Below are 27837 nucleotides of genomic sequence, written 5' to 3' on the forward strand. Positions count from 1 at the left end.
TGACAGCGCCGCCGCCCCCACAGGGCCCTCCCCCTCCACATCCATAATGCGTATCAGGCGTCGTATGCACGTCGAGGTGTTCCTAGTGGGGATAAATCCCGATTGGTCTGGATGAACCAACGAGCACATATGAGTTGAGAGCCTCGTCGCCAATATCCTGCTCAGCACCTTATAGTCTACTGTGAGCATCGACAATGGCCGATACGCCGTTCTAGCCGTAGGGACGCCGCCCTTTTTCAACAGCGGGATGACAATCGCCTCTCGCGCCGACGTCGGTAGCCTACCCCGCTCCCAGGCCTCCCCATACACCTGGTGGAGGCGTGGTGCCAGCAAGTCCAAAAACGCCGCGTAAAACTCCACAGGGAGACCATCCCCCCCCGGTGTCTTCTTCCTGGCCATATGTTTAATCGCCGCCCTAATCTCACCCTGCGTAATAGTCGCCCCAAGCAAAGTGCTCTGTTCTAGTCCTAGCCGTGGTAGCTGGGCCTCCTCAAGGAAGGCATCCAATTCCGCAGGGCAAGCCGTCATCCGACTCCGATAGAGTTCCGCATAATACTCCCGGAACTGAGTGTTAATCTCCAGTTGCGAATGGACCACGTCCCCGGTCGATGTAGCTAACGACAAAATCGGCGTACCCCTGGCATCAGGGGTCGCCAGCCAGGCCAGCAGCGTGCCGACCCGATCTCGCTCCGCGTGCGCCCGGACCATGTATTCCCGGTAGTCATGACAACGGAGCCTCTCCACCTGGGCAGCCACCCGTTCCCGAGCCTCCAGCACATCGTCCTTATTACTACCCGCTGCGTGACTGGTCCTCTCCGCCAGGCGCAGTGCAGTCTCCTCCCGCGCGATATCGGCTAACAGCGTCCGGCGAACCCCCGACGTGTACGAGAGGCACGCGCCTCGCCCCACCACCTTGAAGGCGTCCCACTCAAGTGCCCGAGTGGACGCTGTCCCCGAGTTCTCTAGGAAATAGCGCTCAATGCAGGTCTGCAAGTCAGCGTGAAAGACTGGGTCCTCCAGCGTCAACGGATTCAGCCGCCACGAAGGAACCGGTTGTCGCTGCCTGGTCCAAAGGACTGTGAGCAGGCAAGGGTTATGATCCGATATGGTCCGCGCCAAGTACTCGCAATCATGCGTGAGCTCTTGGGCCCCACTTGAGCAGAGGAACGTGTCAAGACGCACATGTAAATCATGCGGTACCGAATAGAACGAATAATCCCTGTCTGTGGGGTGACACGTCCGCCACGCGTCCTGTAGGCCCCAGCGGTCCTGCCAATCGCTCCGGACCGCGGCTACTCTACGCACCGCCGATCGAGCCAGCGGCGGATGAGAACGGTCCAACTCAACATCTGTTACCGAGTTAAAATCCCCACCCATGTACACCGTACTCACGAGCACATCCGAGAGTCGACTCGACAATATGGAGAAGAACGCTGCCTGATCAAAGTTGGGGGCATATACGCTACAGAACGCCACATCCCGGCCATCCAGCCTCCCCAACACTGCCACAAACCTCCCGTCCTGATCCACTCTAGTGATCAACGGTTGAAAGGGGACACCCGCCCTCACCCAAATGAGTACCCCCCTAGCATGCGCAGAATAAGTAGTATAGAAGAGTTGCCCTCTCCATCGCCGCTGCAGCGCCTGACCCTCCGCCAAAGTTAAATGCGTCTCTTGCAAGAAAGCCACCTGGACCCCCCTCCGGACTAAATATGCATGCACTTTATACCTCTTCCTCATGGAGTTAAGCCCCCGCACATTCCAGGTAATGCACTTCAGTTCCAATCTAGCCGCCATCAGTGGGCACATAGCGCAGTCCAAACCCCAACAGTATCACCGGCACACTGACAATACCCAGCAACTCAACAGCCCCATAACATCCCCAACCAACGCCCTTCCCACCCACCCCCAGAACAGGCATCAAACAGTTGTCACCCATCCAAACCCCACCCCCGAATACGAGGGAAACTCTGGTAACTACCAGAGACTCACGAAGTACGTGAGGTCGAGGAGGTGTCCACTCACCAACCCGCCGGACAGCCCAAACCCATCCCACCAGGGGTGCCGATCTCGGCTATTAACAGTCCTCCCCCACCCCACCCCCGGCTGCACCACCCCGTATCAACAATCAGGCCCGAGGCCCATCACCCTCCATAAGATGCGGAGCACAGTTGCCCCTCTGGGCGCCCAAAGCACAAGGCCTCTGGAGCCCTCAGTTTGTTCACCCCGCCGGGCCCGCAGACCCCCTTACTGTCTGGTACTCAACGGCTCGCAGTCACTCGTCCAGTAAGCCATCCGCCGTCTGCGGCGTGATCCGGAGCTGTTCCCCTATGTCCTTGTCCGAAGCTTCATCTGACCCCCCTGGTTCAACCTCTTCCGAATCCTGTCTCGAGCTCGGGTCTGCCACCTGAGTCTGATGAACCACTCCAGATATGGCCGACACCGCTTTCAGGGCATCTCTCCTTTCCTGTGCAGTTTGAGAAGCCGATGGCGACCTCCTACCCTGCTCTCTCCTCCGATTGCGCCTGCTCCTGCGCGGTCTCGGCCGTGTCTCTGCACTCTCCGTCCAATTGCCCGATCCATCCTTGCCCGCTCTGCATCGCTCCAACCACTGCCAGGCGTCGTCCGGGGAATCACAGAACGTCGCTACTCCGTCCACCAGCACCTTCAGGCGAGCAGGAAACAACAGTGAGTATTGAACCCCTTCGTCACGGAGGGCTCTTTTTACAGCGATAAAGGAATAGCGGCTGCGTTGGACCTCCTGGGAATAGTCTGGGAAGATGGATACAGAGGCGTTGTCCACCTTATATGGGCCGGCTAGTCTGGCCTGCCGCAATATGATGTCCCGGTCCCTGAAGTGGAGCAGCCGGGCTATCACCGGCCTCGGGGGTCGGCTCGAGGCAAGGGGATGCGCTGGGACCCTATGAGCCCTCTCCAAAGTGTAGAAGGGCGTCAAGCCCTCAGAGACCACCACGTCCCTCAGCCAGTCCTCCAGGTACGCAACCATATCGTCCCCCTCGATATTTTCAGGCAATCCCACCACGCGGATGTTGTTGCGTCTGTTGCGCCCTTCTGCGTCGGCCGCCCTCCGTTCCAACATCTGCACCCTGCGGGTTAGGTCCTCCAGGGCAGCGTTCGACGTCTTCTGGGCTGGTTCCATCGTTTCGATCGCCAGTTCAGTGGCTTTGACCCGGTCCGCAAGCTTTCCATGGTCCGCCTTCAGAAGGCCAAGGCTCGTGGATACCTGGGCGATGTCCAGGCGCAGCGCCTCTCTGGTGTCTCCGATAGCCTGGAGAATCTGGTCCAGCTGTTGCTGCTGGAACCCCGCCGTCCGGTCACCCGCAGTTTGCTGCTGGTCCAGGGGGTCCGACGAATCCTCCACCTGGTCCGGTTTCGCGGCGCCCACTCCCTTCCGTGGTTTTCCCATGGTGGCGAACCGGTGAGCACAGCACTACCAACCCCGCACGAACACCCAACCTGGATCCGCAGCAAGGCCAAATGTGGTAGTCCGCCAATAAAGGCCTATCTGGTCAGCAGGACCCAGCCCAGGAAGGGAGGGCAACCAGCCAGCACAGCCAGGACTCGGCCCCACTATCTCCAAAGTGGTGCACTGCGCCCCAGGCCCCCAGCGCCAACAGCGTAGGCCGCCAGGGATCCTGCACTGCGCCCAAATCGTCCCCGCCGGTCACCTGCTGCTCGAGGTCCGCGAAGGGGTGGAACGGGCCCAGGCCCTCCCCGGCGCCAGCCAGTCGTCCCAGGGAGCTCGAAGGGCAAGGTCACCGGTGTAGCTGGTCGTCGCAGGACACAAGAGGGCCCCCTCTGGCGATCCCCGGGCCCCCTCAGCAATTTTGGCCACTAAGCCCGGCAAGCACTACCAAAGTCCGATAGTCCCGCTTCCAAATCAGTGCCCCCGGGCACTAGGTCAGCGGCGCTCCACTTATACAGCCGCAGGAGCAAGGCGCCAGGAGGTTGCTGTACCGACCTCCGACGGCGGGCACCTCCGCCCCCAGCAGCCGCTTCCGATCGTCTGTTGCGCCGGTGTCCAGGCATCCGTACCGCCAATGCCCGGTGTGTCAGGCCCGGTCTGCAGGGCCCCAGGGCGTCGCTGCCTTTTCCCGGGATGTAGGCGCCCGTCCGCGCCGCCCGCCAGCCTCCCACGTCCGAAAAGCTCCGGCGGCCCCCAGAAATCGAGGCCGGGGATCTGCCGGCACGCACAGGCCCAGGCAAGATGGCCGGCTGACGCACTCGCGGAGCCCGCCGAGGGGCGCGATTCTCTGCTGCTGCGGGACCCAGCGCAGTCCCTCTCGGCGCTAGGGCAACCCGCGGCTCTCAACTGCCGAGCCCGGGTGTTGGCGCCGCCGGGGGGGGTCTGCGATCAGGATAAGTCCCGAGACCAGCCTGGAGCTCAGGGCTCAGGCATCCATGCTCGGCGGCTCCGTGGCCACGCCCCCCCAATGGGTCACTAACATAACGTAACATAACGTGTATTTGTATTCACCAAAGGGTATCTCGACACTGAATAACAGATGTTTATTGTTACCCAACTCAATGGTACTCATTTTATCGACCTTGGAAGGATGAAAGACTGTGTGGACCTGCCAGGATTAGAACCTGTGACCAAGCGGTCAAACACAGGCCCCTGCAGTGGATGCATTAGTCCACACAGCTATCCAACCCACACTGAAAAGGTTAATACATGCCACTTCCACAGTGTAATGTCAAGGATTAGGGGTCCTGGGTAAGACATCTTTTGGGGCCCCCAGTTTGGAACAATTTTAAATTATATAATGTATTTTATAATAATACAAGCCTACATGATGCCTATCAATACTGAATTACACCTAAACTTTAACACAGACTAGATGAATATGTCTTCCCCAGGGCCCCAATTTCCTTAAAATGACACTGGGTAGAGAAACAGTAAGTCAAAGATAGAGGGAGTAAGAGAGATGGCAGAGAGGTTCTGATAGGGGAATTAATAAAATATAAAGTGAGAAAAACTGAGAAGTACAAAGACTTATTAAGTCCCCCCCACCCCCGCTAAATTGATCTTGCTGCCTCATTTGCCTTTAATGGTGCTTGAGAACCAATGTGGCTTTGTCCCATTTCCAAATATGTTATGTAATTTACGCCACCTCTCAATGGTGCTGCATGCACCGCTGTTAGCTGTGGATAGTTATGCCCTGGCTCTGTTGGATACTGAGCAAGCTTTTTATTCTGTGGAGTGTTGGTACTTTGTGGAAGGTATTGAGCAGAATGAGGGTTGGGGCTCTTTTCTGTGGTGGGTGCAGTTACTATACAGTGTGCCAACGGTGATAGTGCATGTTGGAGGGAGGGTGCCGGGGAGCTTTTCTCTTGCTAGGGGGACCCGACAAGGCTGCCCACTAAGACCGCTGCTGTTCCCTATGGCATTGGAACTCCCCATGTGTAGGTTGCGGATGGTGTTGCGTGGATGGGATGTGCAGGTGGGATCAACCACACATTTGGTGCCCTTATATGCAGATGGTGAGCAATATTTCCACCAACTGGAATATTCAGCTCCTATATTGATGCTGGCCCCGGCAAATTCTGGGGATCTGTCAGGGTTGCACTTGAATAAGGCGAAATACAAGTTGTTCCCATTGGGTGCTTTGCCAGCACAGCTGTTGCGAGAGTTCCCGCTGGTGGGTCTCCCTTGGGAGCTCCACAGTGAACGATACCTCGAAATACGGCTGATAAGAGACTGTGAGGCATTTCACAAGTTTAAAACAGGCAGGGTATTGGTAGGACTCCAGTACTCGATCCATATTTGAAGACCCTTAGACACTCTTTAATGGAGCAATTTGCAGTGGTCGCGATGATCTTATTACCCAGGTGTCTGTATACTTTTCAGGGCACACTATTCAACATACCCAGGCAGACCTTCAAGGCATGCTTATAGTAGACCTGCTGTGGGCCACAGGGAGGAAAAGGGTTGGGCATGCTACACTTAAGCGAACCTGGAAGAAGGGAGGTATGGAGGTGCCCTGCATGGAGCTTTACAGTCTGGTGGCCCAAATGCATCATGCTGTGCAATGGCCTGACGGGAGGTAACTGAGAGACAAGGCTATTAGACGGCACGCATGGCGAAACCTCTCTGTCGGAACTACTAATGATGGGGTCGAGACAACAGAGACGTTTGTTGTGGAACAGGCGATCTGGAAGGTGTTGAAGCAGGTGCCGTATGCCCCAGACTTGGGTGTATGGACTCTGAGATCCTTTGCACAAATTGGGTGGCTGAAGTCGGTGAACCACTGTAGAGTGGCAGGGATGTGAACATTGTGAGATCTATACCCTAATGACAGGTTCATTACTTTGATGGATACAGTGGCTACTCTTGACCTGAGGAGGGAGCAATTCTCACAATACGTCAAGATCATGGCCACAGTGAGGGGTATATGGCCCTCCTTCCCATTGGTGTCACAAGAATCACAGACATTGGTGGCCCTGCTTAAATAGGAGGGTGCTCAACAGTCTGTCTCTCAGGTGTATAGGGTACAGCGAGAAGATACACATGCGCCTGCTCTTGCGATTGAACATAGGTGGCATGAGGCCACGGTGGAGCAATTATCGGAGGCTCTCCATGAAGGGGTTCGGGGATCATCCACTAATGCTCGGATGAATCTAATCCGGTTAAATTTTGTGCACCAGGTATATCTGGTCCCCAAACGGCTGCACAATATGTATCCAGGGTATCCGTCCTCCTGTCCACGCTGTGCCAGGGCAGATGCTGATTTTATGCATATGGTGTGGGGGTGCCCGGCTATAGGAGACTACTGGCGGGCAGTGGTAACTGGCCTGGAGAGGGCCTCAGGATGGTCACTCACTGTGAGTAGTAAGGTTTTCCTCCTGCGTAAGATTCCAAACAGTAAGAAGAAAAAACTCTGCAGGCGGTAATTGATGCTAGGGTTGGCGCTGGCTAAATGCAGAATTGCGATTAAATGGATGTCGAGGGATACCCTTAGGTTAGTGGACTGGTTGCGAAATATGGAAGAGTGTACGACAGCTGAGGATAGATACATGCGGAGGATCCGGAGAGATAACAAATTGACTGATGAAATGCAGGTGTGGGCGGGTATGTTAACTGAGTTGCTGGAACCTGAGGATGCAAGGCCCCCCTGAGGAGGGGTAGACTGGGGTGTGATTGTGAAGACGGGCATGATGGTGCTGTGACTGGTCAGAGGTAGTAACTTGATACAGGATGCCTGGGGAATAAAGGATCGGCCTGCCCCAGTCGCTGTCACACTGGATAAGAGATGTTGTGAACAACCTATCCAGATGAATGTTGATTGGGTGGGAATGTTGTTTTTGATAAGGGGCTGTTACTGAACTGTACTATGGCATTATGGGTTGCACATTGACAAACTGTAATATAGCCGGTTACAAATGCCAATAAAAACTACACCCAAAAAAAAGTTCTCTAAAGCTGTAAGTTCAACGGTACATTTTAAGTCACACAAGCATACAGACCCGCATTCGTACTCTGATCACCTGCCTTGATTACAAAATCCACTGTTGATAACGCACTACCGAAATGCACATTTGCACACCAGTCACTTTTGTTACATAATTAGGGTGACCAACCCTATTTTCACGCACGCATAAATTTCACCCACCGTCCGTTATTTTAGAGTCACGCCCATTGTCCATCGTCATTCCTTTTACGAACGCCTTTTGCTCATAATTCTCTTTTAAACTCTGAAGACTGCAGCCGCCCCTTACTGACCTCGCACAGACTGTGGGCTGGGCCACTGCCATTCTGACTTCGGTTAAATATTAAAGACTGACAATCGCCCTATTGTAGTAGTTACAGCATGTGGTGTGCCTGAGGCGCGTCATTCTGCTTTTGTTGAGGAGCCATGCTGCATTTTAAAATATCCAACAGGATTAAAGGCAAAGACTTCTGAGTGCTTTGCGCGCCTGTAATTCTCAAACCATAACAAAAATGTCTATTTAACTCTGATGATTAATGTATCTCTTGGAGAGATCTGGGTTCTCACTAATCCCAGTTTTGACTCATCATAAAGTAGCACAGAGGGATAATGCGCCTCATGCAAAGCACATAGTGTGACACGCAGATCAAAGAATTCATTTGGATAATAATAAATATTTTTTTAGTAAGGACAACCCCAACCACTATGTTATGTTTTAAATCCAGAGTTTGTGTTTCTCCAGGGCAAGCCTCTGGACTAATGCGATTGTGCAGCTGCAACGTTTTTCGCATGATTATGGTTCACCGCATGTGCCCCATAATTCTCCATCAGCTGCATAAACTGAAGATTTTAATTTGATAAAATAGTTTCTAGCTCAGATGGTTAACTAAAAACGCAGTGACACATGCTGCAAAGGTTGACTGGTCACCTTTCATTTGCACATTGCTATATTTGGGTGTTAAACTGTTTCTAATGAGGAGCACCCTGTGCCAAGAAAATGTTAAAAAGAGTAAAAATGAGAGAATAATGTTGTAACACTATCACTATCACAAAATGTGCAGCATTAAGCTGCATAATTTCCCTTTTCTTGCCAAATAATGTAGTCAACCCTGCAGCATAATATGGCCCTCCCCTGCAGCATAAGTCCAGAGGTCCTGCATATGGTGCCTACCAGTATGGCTGACATGTGACTCCTACACCTTACAGCCCTCATTGTCTTAAGTAACATTTCCTATACATTGATTTATACACTTATATGAGTCATTGTTTCCGAATAATGTGTGTGAAGTAAATCACTGGACACCCTACATTGGGATGAGTAGCACTATAAAAGAAATGAAATGCACATGAGAGAGGGTCTATATAGAGATCAGGGGCACTATTGGAGGTTGATAGGAAGGGAAGAGTGCAAAGGGAGATCTTTCGTGAATGGGTGTGTAATAAAGGCCTCTGCATTCCCAGCAGTGCGAGATGGGGGGGGGCAACCCTTCATGGGAACCCCAATAACCCCAATCCTTCAGAAGGCCCCATAGAGCCCACAGCTAATGTACATCTGTGAGATATGGGAAACTTCAGCCCCCCCCATCACATTCTGCAGTGGGTCCCCATCGTTTTGGAATATGCCACTGCTTTCACGGGAGGGTGAACCAACAAAGACTGTCACACTGGGTGCCTCAATCACTAAAGCCAGCCCTGTCAGGGGCTTAGCTATCATTTCTGCAGCCTGGGTTGTGCCCCAGGCCCTGAGGTAAAGGCACTTCAGGAGATTAATATAGGGCGGACTAGTAGGAAGGCATGGCCAATGAATTAAGTGATTTTATTTTATTATAACCTGTATTGTTTTTATTTTAACATTTCCAGTTAACGGAGAACGAATAGTACAAATAGACATGCCTAACATAACAAAACCGGTGTGCACTTATACCAAAATCTTGTTGTGCCACACTGTAACTTGCCAGACAAATGCCCCGAGCCGGAGCCTTGGATACATTTCTCCCTCATTCTTTGAAAAATAGCCTTTTTTCTTAACAAACTGTGATACTCTATCTGTATCTATTTATGTATGTGTTATTTCTGTAGTGTGACCCTAGCCAAAAAGGCAGCAAAGCATTGTATAATGCACTAGACCAAATTTATGTCTGGACACCGGTGCCAAAATTATGATGGGTATATTTACTAACATTTCATACAACACAGCGCAGCGAGTGAAGTTCTGTGATGTGCTGCCTGAACTGTAAAGAGCACAACAGCACCGTATTTTCAAAGATATGGTGCAGTTCTGCTCTCTTCTAGCACCGGGGCACTTATGGCTACCTAACACCAAAACATTGGGGTCAAGTAAGTTTTTTGTCCCAGAAGGGAAACCTATCCTTTGCGGCTATTTCCTCTTTGCATGTGTGCTGCACAATGCAGCACACATGCAAAGAGGGAGTAACGAGGAGGAATAAAGATATTTCTCAGTGTTACACCTACCTCAGATAGGCACACCATTTTATCACAAACCCTTGTTTACTTGTCTTGTAAATGTGGGTTTACATCGAGATGCATGGGAACACCGGCGCACCACCCATGTAACGCCTCCTGACGGTAATGCAAGCCAGCGCAATGCACTGCAATGCGTTACTTTTTTATAAAGCCACATCAATAAGAATTAGCGCCAATGTGTGTGGGAAAACCTTATTTAAGCTAGCAAGACAGGACTTATCAGCCTCATTGTTGAGGCGACGTATCTCGATAACTGAAAACAACCTTATCATAGACTGCTGCCAAGAAACACTGATTGGTGAGGATGATGGAGGTATAGCAAGAGGGCTGACAAGAGAGCACACCGGGGTTCACGCTCTTTAACAAATGCTATGTGTCTCCAGGCCATGCTATTCACAATCTATCATTTTTTAAACTCAAAGAGCATTGCAGGTGTGTAATGCAGGGCCAAGCAGTTCCTGCGGTACTGTGGAGGAGGGGACCACTCTTCAGATGGCCTCTATTCAGTCAAAGGTCTATGAATATCTGTGAGAAATGGAAGGCTTAGGGTCCCCAACAATGTTCTGTAGGGGGGGCGATCATTTTCTGTTACACGACTGGAGCATTGTATTCATGGGACATATGGTTTAATGTAGTTTCACTTTTGGGTATAACTAGAGGTGTTGCACATGACATGCAGGGCCTTGGAAATGACAATCTTTAATACCTTCATATATCTGTTGGCAGTACTCTCATCAGTGGTAACTATTTAAGTCTTGAAAGGATGAGTTGGCCCTGTCAGAGTCCAAACTGTGACCTGACTTTTGCAAAGAAATGTCTGCAACAGGCACTTAAATCACTCAGGATTTTTGCATGTTTGGTTAATAATGTAATTCCTCTATGCTGGCAAATCTGTTTTATTCATAGGTGAGAGTAATGTTTTCTGGTATATCTGACTGTATAAAACCTATGTTTTGTAAAGTTTGCTTCAGACCTCCAAATGGGATGATCACCAGTCTCGCTCTTGGCCACTCTCAGAAACTCCACTGACTTGAAAATGAGTATTGAGAAGCTTCCAACTGCAGGCAGCTAACTGTAAGGGGCAGGTGACAGAAGCTAGCAGATCTCAAAGCCCCTTCAGAGAGGGCAGAGAGTCTGAGGTCCTAAAGCACTGTTGCACTTGGGGATAAGAAGAAGTTATTCTCATGCAGTGGAGTGATATTTCAGTCAAAACCTGAGAAGTGAGAAAAAGTAAACAAGGAGATCCTGTAGTGTCTTTGAGTAAACAGTGTACGCATGGGGTTTGTGCAAATGTAAGTGACCAGCACGTTCAGTGACCTGCAGTGTGCACAGGACCTTCAGGGACAGGAAACAGGAGAGGAGCTTTAATGACCTGCAGCTGAGCAGTAGCCTTAGGAGCTGAAGGAGAACAGAAACTTCAGGAACCTTAGCATGAAGGGTGCTACAGAACTTGAGGTTGAGCAGGGTGAGTAGGAGCCTCCGGGAACTAAGATTGAGGCCCGGGCGTTTGAGGCCTCAGTGTAAACTGGAGCCTTCAGGACCTAAATTGAGCACAGCATATGCTGGGAACCTAAGAGTGTGCTGTGGGGCCTAGGAGTCAGAAGGAGCTTTAGAAATCTAGTGGTGAGTGAGAAACTCAGGGTCTTTGTGTGTGTAGAGCTGCAGGAGAGCTGGGAGTAAATAGAAGCACTGAGTAATCTCATGGTGGCATGGTCTTAGCTGATCTGAGGGTAAGCAGAAGCTTCCAGGTAAGAGTTAGCATGAGATCCAGGGCCTAACGGTAAACAGGGATCCAAGTGGAACTAACGTCGAGCAGGATTCCAAGACACCAGGGAGTGAACAGAATTGTAAGGACACCTAAAGAGAGCAGAAACCTCCTGGGTTCTCTGTGTGAGCAGGATCATCAGGGGTGTCTCTGAGCAGGAGTCTTAAAGGGCCAGAGAGCAGAAATGAGAGAAAGGGTCCTGGGGATCAGTAGGTAGTTTTAGGTGAAATTTAGTGGAATAAATTGATTTTTCGGTCCTATCCAATATTACTGGCCTACAGGTTATTAAAGGCTTTATTTACCACAAAGCTCCCCCAAACTGAATCACCTGATACCAACCAAGCAATGCTTCACAGAAGGTTGGAATAAGCAAATGTGTCCCACATTTTTTTGGGGTGCTTATAAATGGATTGCAGGTAGTTGGTGAAACGGAGGAGAGAATAGAAGTGCGGAAGAAGAAGCATCACACACAGGAGTGAGCAACACCAGGAGCCGGGGAGAAACAAACAAGGAGTGAAGAACACAGAACAGGAGCACAGGGGGAGAAGCAAACAAGAAGCACCCCAAAATGACAGCATCAAAAGCTGGGGCAGAGATGCACACGAGGGCGAGAACAACACTGAGTGTGAGGAGGGTGGGCGAGAAGAACATAAGAGAGAAACATAGCACAGGGGTGGGCATTGGGGCGAGCACACAGATGTGAGAAGGAGAGCTAAAAACACATGCACGCATATGGAGTGCTTAACCCAAAAGTGAAACAATGTTTGCTAACAGTGATTAGTGGAAGGATAGACGCAAACCAATAAGAGAGATGGTAAGCAAGCTATGCTCTAAGGGAGGGGCAGATACAAGATGGAAAAGCTGGAACAATGAAAGCTATTGAAAAAAAGTTAGCAAATCAGACTGACAATAAAGGCAACCAAAGGTAAGAAATGGCAGGTTGTAAGACCCTGTAAGTTACTGAACTGTCTGGCAAGCTCGACCTACAAGTGTACTTCACACAGTATAAAACAGGTTTCCCAGCAGCTCTTAGACTTGCTGATTAACTAATAGCATACATTTACATTTTTCATGTGACAGACACCCTGGAGAGATGGCTTATTCTTTCTTTAGCTGCTTGTCCCTCCTCTTGCTTCACATCATAGGAGACCCCCTCTTTCTTTTTGAGCCTGAGACTACTGAAGATCAGGGTCAACTGGTCAGGAGTGGTTGCTTTTAACAAAAAAATAATGGGATCTGTTTTGGTAAAATTAGCAAAGCTTGTGAATGTCGTTCCGAGTACATACTACCCACTTTTATTTTTGTGCAGGACCCGCAAACAGAGTTCTACACAGATATCAGCAACATGTGCGCTATCCCTCGCAGCTTCCTTAGCAAAGTATATTGCTAGGGGCCATGCAAGTAACAAAGAGAACTCTCACGTAATCTCTCTGCTCTCTCCCTGTTCAACCTCGTTCTCTCTTGTTTCCCTTTTCTCTGTCTGTTCCCTCCTCTCCCCTACCTTTCCATTCGTCTCTGCCTCTCTCATTACCAAACATGATTTTTCTGTTACCTCAACCTCGCCTTTTATTGCCCCTCCACCTTTTTCTCCTTTCAACCTTTACCCTCAGCATCTTTCTCTATCTGTTTTCTGCTCCTTTCTCTGCCCCCATCTTCTTCTGTCAGCCTCTTTTCTTTCATCATCCATTCTTTCTCTCTCTTAGCTGCGCTACCCGCCTTTACTTTCTTCTTTCACTGGTCACTCTCATTTGTCCAACCTTCTGTTTTCCCGTCTCTTCGCATTTCCTTTTCTCCTACTTTCTCACCAAAATTGTTCTCTCAGTTGCTCACTCTCTAGTAGTGCTACTGCATGTGAACTCCAAATTTACATTCAGAAGCACAGCTCTGCTCCTTGCACTGTCATTCATGGTCGGCTGTCTAATTCTATGGCAGGACAGGAGGCTCAGATTATGCTTTCTCGATTTCTTTACTACAAACAGCAGCCAATAGGAACACAGTAAAGAAACGAAAAACTACAAATCCCATGAGCACTTAGGCAACCATAGAGAGCATATCCCTATATAAAGAACCATAGAGGGCAAGACTTCCTCTTTCTTTGCTGCTTCGCAGCCAGTTAAGTCATTTTTCCTTCATTATCTTTGTCTATTGTGATTCTTATATGACTTGTTTTGTGCTTGCCTTGTGTGCGCTCGTTGCGCTTGTCTGCTTGCAGCGTTTTTTTGTAATTTCGCCGCCTTCGGCGTCTGCATTGCCGCTGCTGCGCTTGTTGCGCTGTGTATCTTTCGGCTTGCCGTTCCGCCGTCTGTGTTTTGAGAGCGCGGGTTCGCCTCTCGTTGGGCTCGGGCGCTTTGGTACCCGCGTCGTTTGTGGAGTGGGACTGGGGACTCGAGCGGTCGCACGTTTCAGTTGCGCGCCGCTCTATTTGCGCATTCGCAGGCGGGCGTCTGCGCATGCGCGACAGCCCTTTGTTTACTTTTCCGTGTCCCTCACTGATTTTTCTGACACGCTAGAGGCAGCGTTCATAACAGCCTGTGCCCACTGCCTGCCGGAGTGCTCCCCAATTGACACCCTTTCTTGTTTAGAGTTGGGGTTGAATAATAAGTAGAGGCTTTGCCTAGTGTGGCTTTCTGCAAGCCTGTCCCTCCACTTTCTATCGCTTTAAGTGAAGAGCGTGTAGCTCTCCGTAGTTGGCTTGCTGAGGGGTTGTCACTCCCCCTGACTGGGTCACTTCTGTGTCCTATTCCTTTTTTCCTGTGTGGGCCTTTGTCTGTCTATCCTTTCAGCCTCAATATATTTATCATGGCTGGTTATGAGGAGGAAGACTCTTATTATTACGACGAGGAGCCTGAGGACTCTTTTGAATACAATTTGGTCGATGCACCTGACCAAGGGGTGCAACATTCTGTCAATTCCGTGCTGGTCCGTGCAATTGGGCCGTTGAAGCGTCATCTGACGGACTATGCACAGCAACAAGGTTGGATTCCTTCTTCTGCGTCTGCTAAGCTCTCTTCTAAGTCCCCAAGGAATCCACACAAATCGGATTTTGTAAAATTGGCCAAATCTTTGTCAAGCTCCAGTGGTTCTAAGAAGGTTAAGCCCTCTACCCCGGATACTGACGATTCCTCTTCCTCGTCCACCTCTTCTGGTCCCTCTGCTCCTCCTGCTAAGAAGTCGAGGAAGGAGCATTATGTTGACGCATCGGCGCATCCGCCAGTGCTTACCTTTGAGCCTACTGACATAGTCCATCCGAATTCGAAGTCTTGGCTCCCGGCTCCTGAGGTCGCTGAGTACGTCCAAGCCCATATTCGGGAATCTTTTGACCAGGAGGTGCGTTCTCGTCTTCGATCCGAATGTCCTCGTCGGGATTTGGCAGACAAACTCACAGAAACTCCTGAGGTAGATCCCACAATCCTTACCTACCTTAGAAAGTTCACGAAGGACCCCAAGAAGGGCATTGATAGATCCTGGCGTCTGTGCCAGGATAAATTGTTAGATCTACTTGGTCCGCTCACTAAAATTCTGGACTTAGGTTACCAAGCTCAGGGGTCTGCTTCTGGCATCGACCCGGACTAACTGATTGGTTGGGCCCAACGGGCTATTTGCCAGTTGGGAAATGCGAATTGTGCTCTTTCAACGGAGCGTCGCCGTTCCATTCTTCTTAAAATGGACCCACGTTTAACGGAACTGGCTTCTTCAGAATCGGGGCCCCTTGCCCAGGGCCTTCTGTTTGGTCAACCATTCCTTAACCCCTTCCACGCTCATGACGAGCTGGGCTCGTCATGAAGTAGCCTCCTCGCACGCTCATGACGAGCCCAGCTCGTCATGATGGGTGGGATTTCCGATTTCTCAGCACAGCAGGGGAATATGCTGAGCATCCATGGGGTTAAGGAGCTGACGAAGTTCGTTTCTACGTTTAGTGGCCTGGATAAGGCGCAATCTTCGCTACGCAGGGCGTTCCGCCCGGTTTTTGGCAGGGCCGGACGCTCCAAGGGACGTTCGTTCGGCCGTGGTTCAGGCCAGCAGCGTGGCAATCAGTCCCAGCAGGGTGGAGGTCAGCAGTCTTCCTATTCCCGTTCCAAAACCAATTTCTACCCCTCCCGCAAAGGCCGTGGGCAGCCCTCTAAAAGCGGTTATGGCTGACAACAGGGAAGACGTCAAGATTTCGCAAACACAGGTGAGCCTAATTCCTTACGATTCAGTTGTCCTGGGGGGCAGAGTGCAATATTTCCTCCCCAATTGGCGTACAATCTCCAGCGATGCTTGGGTGTTACAGACAGTTCAAGGTTACCACATAGAGTTTTATCATCCTCCCCATCAACCTCTCGCCCCTTCTCCCCTTGTTTTTTCCCAACGAGATCAGGCCGTCATCTCCACGGAAATCGAGTCCCTTCTGAGAAAGGGAGCCGTTGTACAGACTTCTCTGCATCCTCAGGGGTTCGTCAGCAATGTGTTCCTGGTGGAGAAGAAGGGGGGAGGTTCTCGCCTAGTGCTCAATCTCAAGGAGTTCAACAACGGAGTGGTATATCGCCACTTCAAGATGGAGGGCATCCATCTTCTCAGGGATCTCCTTCGCAAGGGCGACTGGATGGTTTGCCTGGATTTGAAAGACGCTTACTTGTCCATCCCCATCTTTCCGCCTCATCGCCGTTTCCTTCAGTTCCAATGGTTAGGGACGTGGTTCGAGTACACGGTTCTCCCGTTCGGTCTCTCGTCCGCTCCGTGGTGCTTCACGAAGCTCCTGAGACCAGTCATGGAATCGCTGAGGGCACGCGGGGTGGGTCTGATCGTGTATCTGGACGACATTTTGTTGATGGCTCAGTGTCCTGTCCAACTGCAGACCCATTTGACATGGACGGTCGACCTGTTACAGTCTCTAGGTTTTCTAGTAAATCCTCAAAAATCTCTTTTACATCCCACTCAGTCGATCGAGTTCCTGGGTTTCCTAGTCGACTCTGTCTCTTGCCAACTGTTCTTGCCCTCCCAGAAAGTCAGGTCTATCAAAAGGGAGTTGAGGTTACTGTTGTCCGCACAGAGTGTGTCCTTGCGATCGATCGCTCGGATTGTCGGACTGTTGGCCTCATCCATTCAAGCGATTTTTCCGGGTCCCTTGCATTATCGGGCCCTACAACGTCTCAAGATCAGGCATTTGCAGAAGGGTCTTCGCTATTCCGATCTTGTTCCTCTGTCACCAGACGCATAGTCGGAGATGATGTGGTGGCTCAACCACATGGAGGCTTGGAACAGGAAAGCCCTGTTCGGCTCGACTCCGGATGTGGTGCTGGAATCGGATGCGAGTCTTTGGGGCTGGGGAGCCCGGTGCGGGTCTGTGACAACGGGCGGCCGTTGGTCACAAGACGAACTGAGTCTTCACATCAATTGTCTGGAACTCCTGGCGGGATCGTTTGCGATCCGCAGCCTTGCTCCTCAGGCCACCAGCTGTTGCATACTGCTCCGCATGGACAACATCTCTGCGGTGAGGTATGTGAACAAACTAGGAGGAACAAGGTCGAAGCTCTTGGCCGAGATTGCCAAGGACTTCTGGCACTTCTGCCTTCTGAGGAAGATCACTCTTATTGCAGAGTATCTCCCGGGTCGCCAGAATCAGGTGGCCGATTGGCACTCTCGCCATCTGCTGGATTTCAGCAATTGGCGGCTTCATCCCCGTGTATTTCGGAACCTGTCTCGCCTCTGGGGTCGGCCTTGGATCGATCTTTTCGCCTCTCGCCTCAATGCCCAGTTGCCCAGGTTTTACAGCTGGCGTCCGGATCCGGAGGCTCTGGCCACGGATGCCTTTCTCCAGACTTGGCCCCCTCATCTTTGCTATGCATTTCCCCCATTTGCGATGATTCCGCGAGTCTTGGCACGAACAAAGCACTTCCAGTCGGAGGTCATTCTGATAACTCCTCTTTGGAGGGCTCAGGCGTGGTTTCCGGATCTTCTGGAGATGAGTTGCTCGACGTCGTTCCTGCTTCCACAGAAGTGGAACTTATTGTTGGATCCTCTGCTAAACCCACATCCTCTGGTTCTGTCAGGTCAGCTCTGGCTGGTTGCGTGGCGCCTTTCGGGGAACGCTGGAAAGTCCCAGGCTTATCTGGAGACGCTACACGATTTATCGGTGAGGCTTGGGCCCCCAACACGCACAAGCCTTATGCATCAGCTTGGCGGCGATGGTGTGGTTGGTGTTCTGAACGAAACTTGGATCCCGCTTCAGCGGATGTTACTTTAGTAGTTAATTTTCTTGCCTCCATAGCTTCTTCTGGTTCTGCTTATAGGACAGTCAATTCCTTTCGCTCCGCTGTTTCTGCGGGCCACGATTTTGTTGACGGGAAGCCTATTGGGGAGCATCCCTTGATTTCTAAATTACTTTGTGGCATTCGGCTGGTTAAACCGCCTTGTCCAAAGTATGTGGCTCTTTGGGATGTCCCATTGTCTTACGTTTTCTGGAGGCTTGGCCTCCCAACTCTTCCTTGTCTCGTAAGCAACTTTCAGCGAAGTTGACGATGCTACTTTGTTTGGTGTCTTGTAAACGCATTTCTGATGTACGAGCGTTAGACCTCGCGGGACGTTCGTTTTCTCCGGACGGGGTCACTTTTACAGTTTCCCGGCGCACCAAAAGTAACATGTCTTCTGTGACATACCCAGCTTTTCCTCAGAACCCTCAGTTATGCGTGGTCCAGTGCATAAAGGATTATGAGGTAAGTACTGCTCCTTTTCGACAAGATTTGTCTGGGCAGTTGCTGATTGCTTTGCAGAAGCCTTTTAGGCCTGTGGCGCCGGCTACCCTGGCCCGTTGGGTACGTTGGCTTATGTCTGAGGCTGGAATTGATATCTCCATTTTCGGAGCTCATTCCGCTCGGGGTGCCATGGCCTCTAAGGCTTTTACTGTTGGTGTGAGTTTGACGGACATTATGAAGGCCGCTGATTGGTCTTCCGATACTCTGTTTAAAACGTATTATTTCAAACCCATTGTGGATATTGCTTCTGTTGTGGTGACTCAGCTTTGAACAAGCATAATCTGAGCCTCCTGTCCTGCCATAGAATTAAAAATGTGCAAACATTCGTGACAAGAATTTTCAATTCTATTAAGGACACGGAGGCGAGGATTATCCCACCCAAATTGTAGTTTACTGCTTGTATCATGTCTTTTCTCATTGCTATGGCATTGTGACATGTTTTTCTTGCACTATTTCCCTACCCCTTTGTATTTTACCTTATGGTACTGGGATGGTGTATTACGGCTCTGTTTTTCTTTTAGGTTCTGACCAGAAGTGAGATCCTTCAGTTTTTCTCCTGCCTTGGTTCCGGTCTTTCGGATTCTGGACCTGTGGAGTTCTGCCTGCTCCAGTCTCCTGCTCCTTGGTTTTCTTGGAATGTCGCCTGATGATCGTTCTCCTGTTGCCTACGGATGTTTTCCTCCAGGCTGTTCTTCGGTTCCACGTGAATTGACTTTTTTCATTGACTTATTTATTTATTTTACTGACCAAAGAAAGAGGAAGTCTTGCCCTCTATGGTTCTTTATATAGGGATATGCTCTCTATGGTTGCCTAAGTGCTCATGGGATTTGTAGTTTTTCGTTTCTTTACTGTGTTCCTATTGGCTGCTGTTTGTAGTAAAGAAATCGAGAAAGCATAATCCTCGCCTCCGTGTCCTTAATAGAATTGAAAATTCTTGTCACGAATGTTTGCAAATTTTTTATTCTGCTTGGACTGTATATATTTGCTAGTTTTTTCATCTTTAAATACCTACAACTATATGTAAACATTTGCTCCAATGTGTAATACAACTAAAGAACATATTGTGCTGTTGGGAGATACTTTACACCTATTGTGGCTTGTACTTCTGTCAACTATCGATTGTATAATTGTGCAACCTCCTAAATGTGTCAGTAAAAATTACCCTTTGCCCTGAATTTTTGTCCTGAAGTTTGATCCTCTGTCCTGAATTTTTACTGTCACTGTCCAGAATTCACCGACTTGCCAGGTGGTCACCCTAAACATAATCGGTCCCAGGTACTCAACTGTGCTACACATACATGATGGGGAGAGGGACCTAGAACTGCTGAAACTGTCCTAAAGGCAGTACTTATTTGGAGCCAAAAGGAGCCACCAGCACTTTTTAAAATGACCTTTTTAACAGACCGGCACTTATTTTTCCACATCAGACAATCACAGAGACCATGAGAGGAAAAGAAAATGGCACGGAGTGCCTGGCAGTGGGTTAAGGAGGCGTGATGTGAATTCAATAATAAACAGCCTTAGAATTCGGCACGCCGACATTTAGCTGCACCGGGCATGGGCCGCTCAGCACAGGCACTCATTATTTTACAAATAAAGCACTGCCTACATGGACTTCAACAATGCTCGCAATTTCTCTAATGCCATCTTTATTTAGCCATTTCGCTCTGCAAAAAGCAAAGATTACCAACCAGGTCAAAGCTCTTGACAACAGTAACTTGAAGCACCATGCTCCTTTGTACCTTCCAGAATACCATTTTGCATTCGCAAAGGTAACCATATTATGCAGGGGTGCCTTTGTTAATGTATTCATGTATTTATTTATTTAATGCATTTTTATATAGCGTGGACTTTATTTACCAAAGGTGTCGGAGCGCTTCACAATAGACCCAAATACGTTACATAAGGAGATTTACATACTTACAGGTTACAAATACAATCGGGATAGTTAAAAAAGTCAAATAAAATAAGAGGCGGCAAACACACAAAAACAAAGTAGAGGAATAGAATACTTATTTTCAACGTTGGACTCAGATGAACGGGTGCGCGTGCTTCGTGCATCCAACGTCATTAGCAAACATTTAGTCTCTGTAGCCTCGTCAGACAAGAGAGGAGAGCAACTGACCTGGCCCACGTGGATATGCAGAGCGTAGCTCGTGACGTATCTGTGCTGGCTGTTCCAAAGGGCTGCCACGCAGGCGGTGCCCATCAGCAGCGTCAGCACACCTGCAACCGAGCTGCAAAACAAACACACAGACACAACTGTGACCATCAACGGCAACTCTGACTGAACACAGACATGACGACGCACGCGCATTCATAACACGGGAACATTAGTGCCATGTAACTTCGTGTTTTTTCGATGATATTGAATAATGTTCGCATAGATTCTGCAAAGCAATTCATGATATGGAGTATTTGCTCCTTTTTGTTTGCAGCGATACAAGTTTGGCCTTGTACGTGCAGCATAAGTGACGTTGTCCTTGCATCCCCAGCAGTGTCCTTTAAAGTGTCTCCTTGCTGTTCCAGCCAGTGCCTTTGGCGACTTTTTAATTGCCTAAGTATTTCTGGAACCACAGCCTCCCATCAGCGCGTGCTGAAAAGCTGACTCAGCCCATGCGAAAGCAGCCGAGTGGTGCGCGTGACGGAGGATCAGCGTAGAGGGCAGGTGGACGGCGCGCGGTTAGGGCAACTTCCATTAACCGACTCTTGGAATTAGGCACGCGGGGTGCACGGGGGCACAAGGTCTAAGGGAAAGAGACAGGACTCTAGCAAGGTGTAAAACGTTTAAAAAAAGAAAGACATAGCAATAAAAGGCATCAACGTGATCAAAACAGAAAACAAATGCATTTTAAAGAGTGAGAAAAATAGAAAATCAAGGTGAGAAGAAAACACATTTGATTCCCAATCTGCAAAAGAACATTAGTAAAACCGTCTTTCTTGCTATTATAATCTGACCTCTAGATGAATTCGTTTGTGCATCCCACACTAAGCATTTAGCATTATGCAGACCGTGTTCTCCCTTTTCCTACAACATGGCAGGTGTCCCACAACTCACAGCATCAATTTTCCAAACGAACAAAATCATTAAATATGTATTCACTTGTATGCATTATTTAGGCCTACAAGGCTCGGCATCTTGTCAGAAATGAATGCTTCGGCGGCTTACCCATGGACAGCTATGTCTTTGAGCACATCCTTGTTGGACTTAGCCTTCTCTGCAGGGCTCCCCCAAAATATTTACCTTCTCCCCTCCTATTGCTGATATTTGTTTTTGTTGGCTTTAGGACTTTGTATATTTGACCACTGCTAACCAGTGCTAATGTGCTTGAACTCTCTCGTCTAAACATGGTAAAATTTGCTTACACCCAATTGGCAAACTAAATGTACTTATAAACCCCTTGTAAAGTGGTATTACATGCACCCAGGGCCGTAAATGAAATGCTACTAGTGGGCATGCAGCACTTATTATGTCATCCACTTAAGTAGCTATTTAAAACATATCTAAGGCCTGCTTTTGCAACCTGCCAAAATAAACCTTTTGCCAGCCAAATCCTTCTTTTTTGAAATATATAAGTCAACCGAAAGGTAGGCCCTAAACAGCATATAGACCAAAATAAGCCAAAAGGTATGACTTTTGAGAGATACATGTCTAATAATTGGTGTCAACAATATTATCTCCATTATTATTAGACTTTATTCTTCAACAACACGTGTTCTGTTATATCAATTACTTCAAACAGTTCTGGAAAATAGCTGTAGATCAATATTTTAATTAACTTTTTTGAAGTAAATTCCATGAGTATACAAATACACAATACAAAATACACTGTCTGCATATATAATCTTAGCGTACATAGGTGGCTCAGATATATTCTTTCGAGTTGGGTCCATGTAAAGGTAGTCTACTAGTAAATTCAACGAGCCAACTACCTGATGTCCACATATTGCACATATAATGTGATTAGGCTGGTGATCCTTCTATCAGCATTTATTTTCCATTTGGTGTGGACTCCTTTACTGGAAGTAATCACTTGTGAATATATACAGTGCAAGTTTGGCACATTGAACCTGATTTCTAAAACCAAAAGACAGAAAACAACAAGGTGTGCACTGAGTGTCAAAGCCTATACAAGGTCGATCAACCTGAGATACCCTGCACCAGTTGCCCAGAGGTGCCACTATATATCTAGATCATATTGGGTGCACCTGGAAGAAGTGTGAAGAACACCGGTCTGAGGTGTGGTGTAAAAGTGGGCTAACAAAAGCCACCTGGCATGTTGAGTGTCTATCTTGTGGATATCTGGAATAAGTTCAAGTGCATTAAACCTTCACGGGAATTGAAGAAAAATAGAGAGCGGTCGCACAGAGTCGCCCTGTGGGTGAGCGAGTCACCACTCCCCAATGTTACACGTGGCTCTCTCTGAGGGGGGAGGGTAAATTTGTTTAGCACGAGTCGGAGGACTCCCACAGTAAGGGTTGGAAACTTCCTACAAAGTAGCGAGTGCTTTTTCTTCAATTTCTGATGAAGTCTTGCATGGAGTTGTGCCAGTCCATTCCTGACTCTTACTTGAAAATGCACTCCTCGATTCTGTGATACACTTCCTGTCCATGCCCAGTCTCAGAAAGAGATGTCAAGTGTCTGAAGCCCCAGACTACTGCAGGGTCCTAATGCCAGTCTAGTGAGAGGTACCAAGCAACCCCACTTCAGACAACACCTTCGAATCACATGTAAAGTCTTAACAATTCCATTTACCAGGCAACTGATGGAGAGTTATTTTTTACTTAAAAAGTTAATCTGCTCATAAGCACAGTTTTTTAACTGGTGAGCTGTGATCTCTGCAATACTTTGCACAAAAGCAGCTCTCGTTTTCGAATCCCTGTTGACTATATTCTCTAAACACACAAACTAAAATGGTACAGAATAAATATTCTGATTTTACATCCTAATATTGAGGCTAGGAATATCGAGTTAAACTAATATCCAGTGGCGTCTCATCCGAGCATCGCCCCACTGCTTTGCAGCAGTGAAATAGAGGCAAAATAAAATCATAATAACTTGATGTTATTATCATTTTATTTGTTCTTGCTGCAGCAACTTTACACACAGAGCAGGGCAGAGGAGGAGTGGTGAGCACACTGTAAGTGTGCATAACTGTTTGGCCTGCCATCACGGTCCTGCCAAACAGTCATGCACGTTTTGCATGTTCTGACCCATGCTGTATTACAGTCTGGGGGTAGAACATGCAAAGGAGCCCACTGCTTGTCAGAGCACCAAACTATGGCACTCAGACCAATCACAACACTGCATTGGAGTATTGTAATTGGCTTAGGGAGACCTGGGTGCTTCCTGTTTCGCTCCCGACGCGGATGAGAGACGTAGAAATAAGGTACATTTTTTCTTATTTTCCATCCCCTTACCCCCTGACCCCCAATCCATGCCGGCCGCCACTGCTAATATCATGGACAAAATATCAAAAGGTACGCACAAAAAGAGGAAGTAAAGATTTACTATTCCGAACTCCACATTTATGCACCTTGAAGACATGTATATCGTCAAGGTACATATATGTGGAGTGGCCGTAGCGGGCATAAGGTGTTTTCCTGGGAGGCTGGAAGGATGGGGCCGGATCTGTTACTGGGAGCCGGTTTTGCACCGGTGCAGCAATATCGACCCTCAGTAACAAAAGCAGTCTGACATAATTGCCAGGGGTGCTTTCGACTCTCAGTCCGACCCTGGTTACGTAGAGAAAATCTAGAGCTACTCTGCTTTCAATATTTCATCCTTCGATATTGTGTCCACGATATTTGGTGCCATCGAGATTCCTACCTCGATATTCTATGGGCGCACTCCGCCTGCTATCCAAAAGAGTGTGATTAGTTTCATGAGAAAAAGAGCATCAAATATGTCTCAGATTTGCACACAATTTTTTTATTTTACGGATATTGTGCGAACTTGACCTAAAGGTATCGGGTATCAGAGCGCTTTACATAGCACCAGTTGCGTTACATGAGGACATTCATTTTTGTAAGGCACGGGGAGATTAAGTGATTTGCCCAGAATCACAGGATGTTCAGCGTCATTGCCGGGAATCAAACCCGGTTCCCCAGATTCGAGGTCGACCGCCCTAGCCGTTAGGCCAACTCCTCTCCCCAATTACCAGTGTTTAAAAAAATAATAATAATAATAATAAGCTTTCTTTTAACCCTCTTCCACTTGACATAATCTAGGAAGGTTCACGTAAGGCAACAGAAAATGGACAAAAACGAAACTTGTACTAACGGAAAATCACTTACTATTACAAAATATCGAGGTCAGGACAATCCCGGCAGTAAAACTCCCTAATTTATTAAGCGAACAATGAGTGAGCACCAACGTCATGCCTCTCATCCATCTTGACTATAAAAATATTGAGTCAGACTGCTTTTACCATATTTGATGTGTCACTACACAGGATCATTAATGGCTACCTCTCTGACAGTCTCCACACCTGCAGAGGGTGATGAAATCCAGGCTTGGCCGCTTCTTCTCTATGGGAAAACACCTAACTGGTTTTGTCCCTCAGTATGTTTGGAGCAGTCCACCCCTTTCACAAATGCATTGGTCCATCTTTCAACTTTATCCATTTCGCAAAATATAAGTGTGAAAAAGTTGCACCGGCGACCGGAACAGGACATCCCAGTCCCTAGAATAGCGATCTGCTGAAAATACAACCGGCAGCTGGATTTTTTTAGTCATAACTGTGTTGTGAGGAGAGAGAGAAGATGGCCCCAAGAGAGTGCTCTGGGAGGACTGATGCCATTGGTATAAACACAATGTCATAATTGTATGGGTACAAACATCTGTAATGCCTTCCCTACCAGACAGGTAGCCTCCTTACATCTCAATGCTATTTAAACAGTACTGCAGCCTACTCTAACCCATACGACCCACCCTAGACCTAGGCTGGCAGAGCCCCAGCTGTTAAAGGCCAGTCCGCTCAGGCTTAAAGGAACACACCTCACAGATCTTGCATCAGCCCTCAACCTATCCATTGCCCATTCCTGACACCAGTCCCCTTACATGCATTATACCGCATGACCAGCATGGACATGGTGCAACCCTATAGGCTCCCACCGATCCTTTTCTTGATATGCACTTTCAGGCACTACCGATTCAGGCGGTAGGCTGCTGCTTTTTCGGCACCTACCGATTTCAGCCTCTGACCCTAGGCTTACCAGGAGGCCTCAGTAGGCCTCTGCAATTCACTGCACCTCCCACGGTGAATCATTAAAAAACTCAAAGCATGGGAAATTGCCCAAAGCCTCCACCTTCCAAGATACCCCCCGGAAAAATGACTAGGAATTTCCAAAGTTCCCACTGTAATAAGAGTGTGAAAAACATATTCTTATTAAAAATGGGCATGCACACTGCACAGAAGCTTTGTGTGCCTACCTAGCCCACCCAAAGGTAACCCTTGCACTCATGCAGTTGGTGGCAATTAAGTTAAAAACAACCTTCAAGTCTAGTGTATTTCTCCTTTATTCAACTTCCCTCTTCTGTCTTTTTACTTCTCTCTCTATCTAGCTCTACTTCTCTATGTAGCCCCCCTCTGTGTCTTAGCTTTATCAATCACATCTGTTTGCCTAGCCTCTTTCTCTCAATACACCTCTCTAATCCGCACCTTTCTCTGCCTCTTTTTCACGATCTCACTGCTCTTACTACCTAACCTCTAAATGTACCTAACATTTTGTTTGGTAACCCACTCTTTGTACCTCTATCCCCTCTACATTACTTCTTTCACTAACTTACTCCTTTCTTACTATCTCATTCATTATCAAGAGTAACCCAGTAACTCTATCATTACATAGTCTCTCTCATTCTCTTTCATTTTTCTGCACATCGTTCTCGGTTTTAGCTCACCGTTTCTACCATACCTCACCATCTCTTTATTTATGAGTCTTTCTATAATCAACTTCTCCTTTTGTCCTTCTCCCCACCTCACCACTTTCTACCTTGCATCTCTCTATGGATCTATCACCCTCTATCACTATCTTATGCCTCTGTCTCTATCCCTTTCTCTAAATCGCCTCTTTTCTACTTTGCCTATTTCTCCACCTCATATCCTCCTTCTATATTGTCTTCTATATATAGCTCTTTTTCCCTCTCTACCTCACTATAGAGCCATGCCTATCTCTATTCTTCTCCTTCTCCACCTGCCTCTTTCTACCTCTGCTTCTTCTTTTACAGCTATTTTGCACCTCTTGCTATACCACTCTCTTTACATCTCTGTGCTTTTGTCTCCTGCCCCGTGCAATTTTTCTTACTCAGAAGAATCAGAGGTCACTATCATTCTAGACAGAAAAGAGAACACATAGAAGAGAAGTGGAGAGGGAATGCACCAGAAATGAATTAAGGAGAAAATAATCAGATTTCAGTGATACAAAGTTTGAAAATTCTAGATGTTTGCTTTGAAATGAAATTCTGTCATCTCGATCACCAGTGGCTGAGATGAACAAGTTACTTAGCTTCGGTAATGCCTTATCAGGTAGAGACTCTATCTAGCTGCAGATTCTTTACCTAGAATATTCCCCAGTTGTCCGTCTGGATCCGGAAAATATTGAGCAGTACCTATGAGCGCCAGTAGGTGGTGCTGATCGGCTCCGCATCATACACATCGTCTGCATATATAGATGCCATGCCAGCATGCTAGAGTCGTCTACAAGGGATTTGTTTGATCACTATCATTCACATTACTTGTTGAAACCTTAATCAGTGAGATTGTCATACATGAACTATCTCACAGGTGTCCACAGGACAACTCTTATGAATCTCTTGAAGCAAAAGTAACACACGGAAGAGCTTATTTATATAGAAAATATATATTCTGTATTTAATTGCTGGATTGCAAATTCATTAAAGGGGATACATAAAATCTTGAGTCTAATGCAAAATGTCATGAAAGAATGTATAAATCAATTCAACAAAACAGTTCATAACAGAACCACTCCTATTAATCAGGTGAGAACAACTAGAAAACATAGATTATTATAGCTCTCCCAGACATAAATTTCTTAGGAGATGGTGTGCAGGTAGACCTCACTATCCGGACAGCAGTTCCTGGATAGATTCCAGAAAAATGAAGGACGTGTCTTCAATGTACGCTTGTTCGAGACGCAACCAACCACCTCGGCCAAATACGATCCGTAGAGTGGAGCATGGGAGGTCTTATTTGTTGAGATCAGATCCAAGTCAAGTAAAGATTTTGAGACAATTCTTCCTTCACAATTCCATAGATCCGATCACCCCAATAACCCTGGGGCACACTTTTTTGCAATAAAACATTTTTCCTGATGATGGTCTAAGAGACTACAGCTACAAAGACCGAAACGTCAACCTGCACACCATCTTCGAAGAAATTTA

At 48.1% G+C, this 27837-nt stretch overlaps 1 protein-coding gene across 2 annotated transcripts in view; it reads right to left on the reverse strand.

Moving 5' to 3' along the window:
- Nucleotides 1-27837, reverse strand: part of PIGN (phosphatidylinositol glycan anchor biosynthesis class N) — a 1090233-nt gene that overhangs the window by 430251 nt on the left and 632145 nt on the right. For both annotated transcript variants that reach the window (XM_078687755.1, XM_078687756.1), the window contains one exon: nucleotides 20560-20671. In XM_078687755.1, the coding sequence (XP_078543881.1) occupies nucleotides 20560-20671 (112 nt within the window). The remainder of the gene's footprint in view (nucleotides 1-20559; nucleotides 20672-27837) is intronic.

This window comes from Lissotriton helveticus, chromosome 4_1, assembly GCF_964261635.1.
Source record: "Lissotriton helveticus chromosome 4_1, aLisHel1.1, whole genome shotgun sequence".
Lineage (NCBI taxonomy): Eukaryota > Metazoa > Chordata > Amphibia > Caudata > Salamandridae > Lissotriton > Lissotriton helveticus.